Source organism: Cyprinodon variegatus, unplaced genomic scaffold (genome assembly GCF_000732505.1).
Source record: "Cyprinodon variegatus isolate N-32 unplaced genomic scaffold, C_variegatus-1.0 Scaffold1, whole genome shotgun sequence".
Classification (NCBI taxonomy): Eukaryota; Metazoa; Chordata; class Actinopteri; order Cyprinodontiformes; family Cyprinodontidae; genus Cyprinodon; species Cyprinodon variegatus.
In genome coordinates, this window is record NW_015150454.1 from 2930077 (window position 1) to 2942888 (window position 12812).

General features: G+C 39.4%; 1 protein-coding gene across 1 annotated transcript in view; it reads right to left on the reverse strand.

Annotated features, from left to right (window-relative positions):
- LOC107092736 (methylcytosine dioxygenase TET1-like) overlaps positions 1–11711 on the reverse strand; it is a 39316-nt gene extending 27605 nt beyond the window's left edge. The window contains exons 1-2 of the mRNA XM_015387408.1: positions 11392–11711; positions 8720–10849 (exon numbers count right to left, since the gene is read on the reverse strand). Of these exons, the coding sequence (XP_015242894.1) occupies positions 8720–10690 (1971 nt within the window). The 5' untranslated portion in view covers positions 10691–10849; positions 11392–11711. The remainder of the gene's footprint in view (positions 1–8719; positions 10850–11391) is intronic.
- Positions 11712–12812: the final 1101 nt, after the last annotated feature.

Sequence of the window (12812 nt, forward strand, 5' to 3'; positions counted from 1 at the left end):
AATCTCTTTAATACAGTTAACGATTAATCAATTATTCTAATTAGTTGACAATTATTTTAACAATAGATTAATCTGATTAATTTCAGCCCTACTTAATGTTGCAATCATTTGTGTCAGTCTATTAGGTAACATCCAGTTACGATAGCTTGACATTTGTTTTGTAAAACAAAAAATATTACAGGAATGAATGATGGGACAGCAAAGGACAATAGTGACTGATTCACTCTATAACCCCCACTGATTACAGAGTTTATTTAAACTTAATCCAAACAGTGAAATTGACACAAAAGAAACCGAAAAACAACAATGTAACCTTAATTGTAGGTCCAGTTTAGCCAAAAAGCAGTTTCTTTGCTCCAGGAAGCGTTCTATTGAAACAAGCAGCTAAGGGTTGGTCTTTATCAAATTAAAACCAACATTTTAAATCGACAACAGAATACTAATTTTCTGTCTGAGATGTAATCAGCATTTTGCAGTTTATATGTTGATAGCCATGAGCTTCCCATGACTAAAATAAGCTCCCCACCTTACTTAGCAATAAGAGAGGGATTGGGATGCCCACAGTGCCTTGTTAAAGTATGCATATTGCCTGAACGATTTTAAGTTTTTTGACATTACAATAAGAAACAACTGAGCATTTGAAAAGGACTAGCACTAAGTAGTTCATAACTGTTGGCTAAAGAAAATTTTGAATTGCCTTTCAAAAGAAATCACCTTATTCCAACACGAAGTGTCAGTCAGACAGCCAAGGGACAGGGAGTCAAAGCATCTCAATCTCATCTGGCTTTCAATTATTATGAATAAGGTGAAAGAAAGCTGAATTATTTTAACAGTAGGGTATTACTCAGGTCGGGTCTGATTAGATTTACCAATGTGATGCTACTAGAAAAAGGTGTCATTCTCCCACTCAAAAAAACTGCAATTGAGAAACTGCCTTCTAGCTTAAGCACCCGGATGTTTATTATTATTTTTACCCCTTTAAGCAAAGTCTTGTCCAACAAAACCATGTTTCAGTTTATCTTTATTAAAGATTTAAAGTACCTATAAGGTATACTTACAATCAACTAAGACCTGAGCACATTGGAAATAATACTTACCTTAACTTAAGAACCAATTTAGAATATTTACTTAAACAATCAATGTAAGCAGATGATTCAAACCAATATTTTCTCATACTTTTACTTGCTAAAATAAAATAGTCTGCAGTGAGAAATATGAGTTTTTGACTGAATAAACAAACATATGTACAGGTTACATTAACTAGGTCACTTATCACTTACCATTTAACAATTGTTGATGCCTTTTGACAAAAAACATTTTTTTAATTATTATTCTAAGGGGTCACAACAACAAACGAAATTATATTTCTGGGGAAAAAAACATGTATTTACATTAGGGCTGAAACAATTAATCAGATTTATCATGATTATTCAATTATTGAAAAAAAAAAAAAAAACTTGTCAACTAATTTAGTAATTGATTCATCGTTAACTGGGTGTAAATTATCTAAAAGGCGTCTTTAGCTGACAGAGCAACCCAACCCGAGCAGCAATTCTACCAAAATTGTAAAAAAAAAAAAATATTAAAACATCTGTGTTTAAGATAACAAAATATTTTTCGTCTGTCAATATGCTCTATCCAGAACTCCTCAAATGTAAAAGTTTTAGTTTCCCCTGGTTTAATCTTGTACAAAGGGTTCTTTAAGGAACCTTAGGCTGTCCAATTATTAAACGATTAATCAAAAAAAAAAAAAATCAACAGATTGATCGATTTGCAAAATAATCATTAGTTGCAGCCCTAATTTACATTCTGACAAAACATTTTTGTCAACATAGAACACCTTCAGCTAATAGACGTGCAAAGCTGATAGTTACCCTAAAAGCATTGCAGTTGTATCTAATATTAAAAGAATCTTAAAAGGCAGCTTTGCAAGAGAAATGTTAGCATGTCCTCAGCTGGTTTGGAGAATCTTAGCTTACTGATACATTAAGAGGTGGATCATCAGAGCAGTTTGCTCTTACCAGGATGTGGGTTAGTGAGTTTACAGCATTAAACCCACAGTTGCACGTTACTGGCTATCTCCACTAATCCTCATTATGGCCCTGAGAATAATGCATCTGACAATCATGGCAGGTCAAATGTCAGCAGGCAGACACAGAGGTAGTCATAGCAACTGCCAGGGCTCAAGACCTTCGCCACTATCTATTAAAAGAGGGGGAATAGGGCTTCCAATCAACCAAGACAAATGACTCCCACTAAGCTTTAACCCATTGAAAACAATGAGAAAGTCGATGTATTGGAACAACCTGCAATGTGAGGAGGTAAAGGTATTTACTATAGCACAAATACACAGCTGTGTGCGAGCACAACCTTCAATTACAGGCACAACTTTAAATACCTGTTACAAGCTGAGTGCGGCAGCCTGCATTTTCCTGCAATAAGAGCCTTCTGACAAGAGTGCTTCCCTGAAACACCTGATATCTCAGCTGGACCTCTCCTCAAGCTAATGCATTACTCTGCCACAGATAAATGGCTATGCAGGAGAAATTGCATGCTAGGTAGAGGAAAAAATACCTCAATAATTAATGGATGCAGAGATGTAAAGATAGTTTCATCACAAATAACATCTGAGAAGCACACAAGCCTAATCTGAGCAAAATAGAAAAATATACATACATATATCTTTGTGAGATGGCAGAGACTGTGTGTGAGGTTTTAAAAGGTAGCTTAAATAGCCTACAGCTCCTAACATGTTGGGGCTGTTTCACCCAGACACGCAAACAGGAGCCTTTGGTGCTCAGGGACTCGAAGTATCCCATTTCTATAAGTGTCTAAAAGTGTTTTGGTTTCACTCTTTATCTTGTCCCTACTACTCTCAAAACGATGACATCAAATGAAAAGAAGACATTTAAAAAAAACAGAAAAAAAACATATATTTTTATATCTCCTATAATATTTTCCATCTACCAAAAGAAATCAGACACTCTCTTCACTGTGATATCTAAATAAGGTTTAACATGTACTTCAGCAAGTATTTTGTGTGTGTGCTTAAATATTTTATGACTGAGTAGCACTGCTATACAATGGTTAAACCAGTAACAGGATCTACATGCCTCTACATGAAGTCCTCTTTGGCCTCTGCACCTTACTGAAGTTTGACACATTCACTAGAAGGGTGTGTGAGCTTGATCAGCAAGACTGGCCGGTAACTATGTTAGCAAATTTACTCACACTAAACACAGACTTTACTAGAACCCACGCACACAGGATAGCTGTAAGGCATCACAGGTAACATTGCTCTGCCTGCTCCCTGTGGAGGGTTTGGTGAAAGATGGAGAGTTTGGTATTAGATCGACAGTGGACCTGCATAGAGGGCTGACTGTGGGACCTTAAGCAGGCTACACCTCTGCAAAGGCGCAGAACCAAACCAGTTTTAAGGTCACAGACACAGACTTTTCTGTATGTAAACAAAGGCTAATGGGACGTCAGTCAGGGCAAAACAACAAGTGGCTGTGCAGCATGAATCTCAGTGGATCAGCAGTTCAGTCTGACTATGTGTGCGAGGGAGGGGGAGCTTTAACAGCATTATTCACACGAGCATAACTGCATGTGTGTGTCCTTCTAAAAGTCCTAACCAGATGAATGTCAGTGAATAACTAGAATATGTACCCAAATACGTACACAATTTTGACAATAATCCTTAAAATATAGTTGAAACTCTTATGTTGCCTTCATGTGGCACCGTAATTATGGTAAATACCAAAAGCTGACATGAAAATTGCACATGAACATGTTGTAATTTCCATGAGAAAGCTGGTAATATTCTATGATAGCTCAGTTGCAGAGATGAGGAAAACTTTTACCTTTCCACATAGAGAGCACCGAAACGATTGCGTGGTAAATACTTCATCGTTAAACCTTCTCTCCTTTTGTGTTTGTAGCTTAAAAAATGCTTTAAAAAATATATTTAAAAAAATATATATCACCATTTTAACATGTGTCGATTTAAAATGACAGTAATTGTTTGATTTTATCAGTCGATGCATTTGGTGCATCCTATTCCTCCAGTAGCAGATTAGCTAGGAAGTCTATTACGGTCCCATCCAAGTAGCAGGTCAGGATAATCTTTGGATTCAACATGTTTCTCTTCTGTACCACAACAAAAACACTTGAAAAATGTGCTGGTAATTTCCACTTTAAAAGTGGTAAGGATCATCTTTCCAGACCAAATGAAGGCAGCATTAACATTGGCTGATCAGTCCTTCCATAACCCTAGATTACTCTAACATACTGGACAAAGGTCCCCTCCTAAAAAAATAACATTAAACAACCAAGCAGCAGTTATATAATCAGCCATAATCTGCTACTGTCACTGCTACAACTCTGATGACTCACTACGTCCACGTGTCTACATTTGTATACAGCATACACGTGGATTTCCACATCCATGCAGACCTCTCAAGGGCACACGAACAACGGTGAACTGTGCAAACACCCGTCATTACCCCCAGTTTCCAATATAACTTCCTTTTGAAAGATTCTTTAGACTTACACAACTTTTATTTTCATTTTGTATACACAGTGTATACAAAACGAAATTTCGTTTTGTACAAATTTCATAAAATTTCCATTTCCAAATGTGGAGCAGTGATCAAATGTAAACAGTGTGGGAAAAAGATTCTAAAAATATGCTGCATTGTAACCCATATCTTTTCAGTTAATGGAAAATTATTGAGGATTAATATCTAGGAAAAAAAAAAAAAAAAAACTTTAACTATGTGGCCAACCAAATGGTTTGACTATTTGCTCAGTGAAATGCAGGTTGGAGGTTGACAATGCAGTTAAAGCATTAAGAGCAGGTCGAGCTCAAGGTTTGGAGAAACTTGATGTATACATTTGGGAAAGACTCACCTTGAGTTCTATTTTATATTTTCTTTTTAAGTAGTATTCATTTTTAACCAGCTTAAAAAAAAGAGTCCCCACATCAGGAGTTTGTGGCAACAAGTAGCTATTTGGTATATTGGAAGCACTGGTGTCATTTTGGCTCTAGAGCAAGAAGTCACTTTTCAACCCTCTATAATGGCTCCTATTAGTGGCTAAAATTATAATGAACCAACTAAAGGTCTTACATACGGTATAATACCATATGCCCCCGTTGGAAGCTTTAGTAAGTTTTTCAAATAATTCCTGAGTCTCATTTTCTGAAAAGGATGACATTAAAAAAAAACATATAAGCTATAGTTGAATATTTCAGCTTTGTCAGACTCACCATCGGTAAGTGAAAATGCAGAGGAGCATGTAGGATGGCCTTATGGCGACAGTGGCGTTGGATGTAGGAGTTTGCCCTGAAATCGAAGGGTTGACGTTTCAAGCCTTGACTCCGACTTTCAGTGTCATTGTGTCCTTGGGCAAGACACTTCACCTGCATTGTCTACTGATGGTGGTCAGAGTGCCCGGTGGCGCCAGTGTACAGCAGCCCTGCTTCTGTCAGTGAGCCCCAGGGCAGCTGTGGCTACAATGTAGCTTGCCACCATCAGTGTGTGAGTGTGTGCATGAATGGGTGAATGAATGTAGTGTAAAGTGCTTTGGTCAAGTCTCCTAACTTGAATAAAGGCTCTATATAAGTACATGCCATTTACCATTTATGTAAACATATCACCAGAATGATTGGCAATTAGGAGGACCACTTGTTTTGATGATCGACCCGGAAAAAGAACATCCTCCAAAATACCTTTAATACGTTTTTAGATTTGTTTTTGGTATCATTTTGGAAACTATGTTTTTCTTTTATATCATTTTCCAAAAATATCAACATCCTATAGGAGAAAATCCATGTACTTAAAAAATACAGATAAATAGCAACAGAGTTCCTATAACAGATATTTACCTCAAAATAAGAAATTTAGTTTAATCAGAAGCTCATTTAAAACATGTGTCTCTAAACCACTTTATTTGACTGGATTAAAGGCAAAATGTAGATTTAAAAGGTTGTAGACCCCTGATCTAGATTGTAGGGTGAACGACTGACTGACTTTTCATATCAACTAAAATCCTGAACCGGCGCTGGTTCATTCAGAAAGCAGTACAGATAAAACTCAAGCCGTTCTTTTTTCTTTTTTTTACTTTCGCTAATTCGTCCACAAGATAGGAAACAGTGGTGCAAGATATGACTGAAAACACAACTGGGACTATGTTTAATCTATTCAGCGTCTATGCTGAATAATAAACCTCCTACTGCATCCATTCCTGAGTAGCTCAGTCTTATTTTCCATCTAAATCCATCACGATGAAGAAGTAGGGAACCACCAAAGCTATTTAAAATGCCAAGCAGCTGTGATTAAAAGCAACCCTACAAGTATAATACTGAACATCTTCATATCCATTAACTAGAATTTAACACAACCATGATCTGTTTGCATTTTTTACCAGATACTTAATGACCATCCTCATTATTATTAGGAATGACCTGCACTGGTAATTATAATTAGCAATACAGGCTCAGCCATATGTGTATTCAAAGACTAAAGGAGCATGCACACTAGAGTGTGTACAGCTATTTATTTATGTGTTAGAGATTTATTTATACAAATACACGTTTTATTACTGCAGCTACTACCAGTATCTTTTAACAAAAGGCCTTTATAAAGATATTATTGGTGAGGAATGCTTTTGTTTTGTTTTTTTGATAACGAGGGGAAAAGACGTGAACTGCTATTGCAATGCCACATCACAATGTCTTGACAGCATAGTGGTTAAAAAAAACTTTATCAATCAAGTTGAGCCTCAAAGTAAAGAGTTGAATGAGGCATAAAATGTGTATATATGCTACATTTGCTGCTCGGGAGGCATGCCAGAAGAAAAAAAAAAAACTGTTCTGCTCCACTATCATAACTGTGTGGAATTTGCTAATCTCTTCTAGATCCTTAATCTGGAACTCTGTGTTTTCGTTGACAGACATCAAGATTGTTATTTTTAGAATCAATTTCTCCAGTCGGTTTAGAGTAAAAAATCTAATATGCTCAATGATGTAGGAATTGGAGGTCTAGTGGTTAGGGCATAGAGCTTGGAATCCTGAGGTTGTGAGTTTGAAACCCACTCCCACAGACTGCCACTCTGGGTCTCTGAGCAAGACCCTTAACCCCTGATTGTGCCCCATGATGTTAGCCCACTGCTCCCCAAGGGGATGGGTTAAATGCAGAGGTAAATTTCTCCAATGTGAGATCAATAAAGTTTAATCATTATAGGCTGATCAGTGATGCTGCGGGCTTATTTCTCTTTCAAAGCACATGGGAACTTTGAACCTTAGCATGACAGAATGAGCTTTTTAACACTAGGCAATATGAAATATTAAATAAAATTCCAATGATAAAAAATGATAAATGAATTGTATTTGTGTTTTGTTTATTGCAAAAAAATGTGTCTAACAAAGCAGTTTCGGCTGTCTTGTAACCAACTTTTTTAACAGTATATGGAGCCAAGTGCCTTAAGAGGTTTTGTAAAGTCATGCATCAATTAGAACAACAGGTGTTTTTAACAACTTAGTAAATGTTTCATTCATACCTAAAGAACATTTTGTATCCCTGCTTAATTTAGCTATTTAATTAAGCTATGATTTGCTATTTCAAATTAATCTTTTGTTATGAATATCTACACAACTCCGCAAAAGGACCAACCCAGATAAGCAAAGCAAAATGAACTTAAGACATTAGGAAAAACAAAGTTCGCATTTAAAGTATGTTACTGTAGGAATCCTCATAGATATTGGTTATTGTATGACTACAAAAGAAGGTTAAGTAACGAGGAAATTCTATCTTATGCAATAAGATTAATATATATATATATATATATATATATATATATATATATATATATATATATATGTGTGTGTGTGTGTGTGTGTAGTAAATAGCGTGTCATTATACCAGTTAAATTTGACATTTTTACATATAGAGAAACAACCTTTGCAGAGCTTTGGGTTAGATCAATATTGAACAGGCAACATGTAGAGTTAACAACCTACTACATGAAAGTAAAGGTATTAGGAAGTATCTTGACTAGTAAGCAGTAGAGGAAGTACAGCAGCAGATGGCCACAAAGCCTTGATCTCATCAAGGCTGTCAGCCTGAAACAACCGAGTGGGAGACTAAGTCTGAGAGAATGGTTTGTAAGTTCAACATATTCTCTCTTCAGTGTTTTGCTTTTCATGTTTAATTAGTGCAATATATAAAAACTTTGTTTTTTAAGGTTTTCTTACCACACTGCTAAAAGTTACTCTCTCCATTGCAACACTGATGACACACACAGACACACAGCCATGTGAAGCAGGGTTTACTTTCAACATGTGCTGAACTGCCAGCAGTCATGTGGCTCCCCCCTCTAACAGTCGGATCTCTATTTCCCAGACACAAATGCACAGGCAAGCACTTCCCCTTTCACTCTGTGACTATCCGTGACATTTAACAGGACAACACCACAAGGTCCTGTGCTCACCACCTGATAGCACTAAGCAAGCTATTTCACATTCGGTAACTGTCGATCATTGCTGTTATGAGTAAGTGGGAAACCTCAGAAACGCCACTGGGGAATAAACGCCTTAGATCAGCTGTTAGCAAAGGATTGTCTGCAGAAATTCACTTAGTTTCCTTTATAAAAATCCCTTGTCTGACGAAAGACTAATTTGTTATTCAGATGGAACAGTGAGGAGTATTATTTTTCCTACCTGTACGTCACATTGACTGATTACAGATGGCCTTCTCCTCTTTAGCTCCACACACTTCCTAAGCTTGCAGATCTGATGGCCAGTCGTGCGATTGAGGCAGCAGCTGCACTGGCCACAGTTAATCTTCTTGAGGCATGGCTCGCACGCCCCACACCTGCTGCGCTTCTTCTTCCCCTTCCTCTGTGGTCTCAGAGCCGGGTAGGAGAGTGAGCCCGTCCCCTCTGGCTGCCAGGATCCGGGTAGAGCGGGGAGGCCGGCTTCCCCGTACCCTGTCTCTGACTCCGTGTCACAGGAAAACGAGGAGCGTGTGCTTTCCGAGCTGTAGGACAAAGTGGAGCTGCTGTCTACAGAGGGAATCGCAATCTTTGGCACTGGGTCATGCTCTGGCATTGCTGACTGAACGTCGACCGCAATGAGGTTTGGTTCTTGTGTTCCTGCGATGGATTTGGTGTTAGTTTCGGAAAGTGGTGAACAGGAGGGGAAAGACGTCGCATTTTGCTGCTCTGTAGTTTTGTCACATTCATCTTTGGTCTCTGCGGGTGTGCAAGCTTGCCTCTCTCCACCAGTAGCAGATTTTTCTCTTCGGTTAGAATCCCACAGACTCCTTGGTTGCAGGGATTCCCGACAGATAATGACCGGCGTATTTCTAGTCACAATAACAGTCTGCATGCTCAGAGCTGCATCAGGAATAGTTGAGGACGCTGCATATAAAGGTTTAGCACCTTCAACTGTAGGTTGAAAAATGGTCTTTTCCCGGCTTACGACCTTCAGCTCACATGGATCTGAGGCAGAGAGAGCTTTGGTGGGACTTGAGGTAGCTGCGTTGGAGAACACATGCACAGGTGACTCCGACTCGACAGAAAGTGGGTTACAATGTGGCGGATCAGTTCTTTCAAAGATTGGAGTGCTGGTTTGGGTCTCCTTTTCCTCAAGGTCTTCACTCTCGCCACTACCAATCTTCACAGCAATTTCTTCCTTCTCTATCATTTCGGGTGGCCTCTCAACCCCCGTCTCTGCTTCCGGGCTCTCCCCATCTTTTCCTGTGGCCACTAACTCGCTTTCATCCGTCCTGCTTGCTATCATGTCCAGCTCTTCACCCACCTCTGCTTGGACAGTGTCCCCATCATTTTGCTTACCGCTGCTGACAAGATGTTCAGACTCTTTACCAAGGACAGATGAAGTGTCATCTTTCTCAACGCTGCAAAACGCATCCGACGAGCCGCTGCCTGTTAACTCTGAGAGGCCAGAGGCATGATCTCCACATCCATCCCCTTGCCGTCCATCACTGTTGTCACAAACTGCAGCCACAGCAGCTTGCTTTAAACCACATTCACCATTATTGCTAAAAGACGTGTCGTCTTCAGTTTTAAGACTGACACAGCTGTGCTGCACGTTGTCATAATGAGCGTCAGCTTTAGAGCTGCCCTCTGCAGCGTCGTTAGGCTCAAGATTTGTTGCATCTTCAACGCCACCCTCATCAGGAATTCTGGGAGATTCTCTGTTGTCCGTTTTCTCATTTTCTTCACCATCAGAAGTATTGTTGATGCTTGAGGGCTTGTTTCTTGTATTTCGTTGTCTGGATGCAGCTCTTCTCCCACTGCTCCCCCTCCTGCTGTTTTTCCCTTCTGTGCACGCTTTAGGAGACTGGCAGGGAGCAACAGACACTTGCGTTCCCCTTTGGGACTTCCTCTGCCCGAGGGGGTTGTCAGGCAGACTGTTTGACCGTCTAAGACGAGCAGATCCCGTTACATTTACGGCGTGGCGACTTCTGCCAGGGGACCCCCCTGGATCCTTCCCGCTTCCACGTGGACTCCGGCCTGACTTAGTCTGATTGGCTCTTGCTGTTGACCTTGTAGATTCTGCTGGTGTTTTGTGGGAGTTAAAGGTTTGGCTCCTGATGCTGGTCCCTTTCTTGGCATTTTTTCTCTGAGCAGGTGTCTGTCTCCTAGTTGTTTTGGTAGAGGCAGGCATGGCTGAGGGTGTAAAAGAAGGGACCTCTGGCAGCCAGCATGGGAGCCAGGTAATGGATGATCTCTTGCTCAGAAAAAAAGAAGCTTAAGTTATTTATTCTGTTATAAATTGTCCTTTAATTGCAAATTATGACAGGTGTAGGAAACTGCAGCTCATCACCTGTAAAAGAAAAAAGGACAAAAAAAAATTAAAACATAACCACACGAATTGAAAAAATATTTTTAAACAAAAAGGGAAACAACTTCTTGCAACTCAATTGTGTAATTTAAACTTTATTTATCTTTACTTTGCAAAGCAATGGTGGCAATTTTGCCTCTCCTTAAATGGCTACTCGACGTGCAATGCCGAGGGGCTGACGTCAACAAAGCAGTAAATAGTAAAAACAAAAGAAATAATCCGAGGAAGTGCGTAAAAACAGCCATGGACAGGCTTTAACAGTTTAAAGGGCAGGCCCGTCGTCTACATTGGGCTCTGCCCGGAGGTCGGCTCCTATTTTCCTCTTCCTGGCTGGCGGAAGACAGGGTTATTATCGTGTAAAAACCGCCCTCAGCGACGCGCTTTATTATTATTTCTGCACTTGACCGCTGTCATTTAAATTACACAAAGCAATGCGCGTCTGGCTTTTCCTAAACGCTGCCTGCCTATTGCTTTTTCTTCTTCTTTTTTATTTACACCCTAACGCACCAAAATGGTTTACATACCGCAGAGACAGCAGAGAGGGAGAGTTGGACTGCCTGGACCGCAAATAATCGCTCCAGTGAGACCTGTATTGGTTTCCCTGCTCGGTAAATATAGACGGCTGCTTGGTTCAATCTCCTCCAGGCTGTAACGCATGGGCATGATACCAGCACGGACAAGCAGAGGTTCGGGCACCGCCGCTTTCCCAGCCCCGCTACCGTTTAAAGCCTTTCTGGAGCACGACGCTGAGTTGAAATGTAAATCCCTATTATGTCAATCTATTGAGGGCTGCCCCGTTCTCCCGAACAGCAGACGAACGCAGCCCAAGGTCTCAGCGCTGGGCCGACAGCTCGCTTAAGAGCGAAAACCCGGAGTGGATCAGACTCAGACAGGCGCCAGAAGGCAGGGCTCACTCCAATAACGTCACTACGGAAGAGGATTAGGGCCACTGAAAAAAAAGAAAAGTTAACTCATTTTTTAATTTTATTTTAGTATAATATGAGAAAAAAAAAGTCAGAATCCTGACTTTCATCTCAGTATTCTGACTTTTTTCTCATAATTCTTACTTTAATCTCATAACTCTGACTTTTTTCTCAGAATTTTGACTTTAATCTCAGAATTCTGACATTTATCTCAGAATTCTGACTTTAATCTCAGAATTCTGACTTTTTCTCGGAATTCTGACTTTTTTCTCAGAATTTTGACTTTTCCCCCTTAATTCTTACTTTAATCTCAGCATTCTGACATTAATCTCATAATTCTGACTTTTTTCTCATAATTCTTACTTTAATCTCAGAATTCTGACTTTTTTTCTCAGAATTCTGACTTTAATCTCAGTACCTCAGACTTTTTTTTCTCAGTATTCTGAATTTAATCTGAATTCTTACAGCTAACAAACATGTTAGCATCAAGCCGTAGCCATGTCTGTTTTAGAGACTGACAGCTAACAAACATGTTAGCATCAAGCCGTAGCCATGTCTGTTTTAAAGACTAAACTAGCTTGCTTGTTTTAATCACCTTCTGCTCTTCCACTAATGAAATAGTATCACTGGGCACCCCTTGAGCATGTAAAAAGTCGCCTAATTCCGTCATTTTCCACCATTGTGTTACTGTTCCTCCCAAACAACTCACATCTTTGTCAGTGATGCTGAGTGCTCCCACATCTCTTCCTTCATGGTGCCCATCTACATTATGTAAGATCCTGAATTCTGATATTAAAGTCAGAATTGTGAGGAAAAAAGTCAGAATGTTGAGATTAAAGTCAGGATTCTGATTTTTTTTTCTCATATTATACTGAAATAAAATTTTGAAAACAGTTAACTTTTAAAAATGTTTTAGTGGCCCTAATCCTCTTCTGTACGCTACAAAGGTTTATTTTGTTTTTGTTTTTTCCCCTTTAATCTCGCTTTGTGGCGTATGTCCTTTTATGCTCCTTAAAAATGAA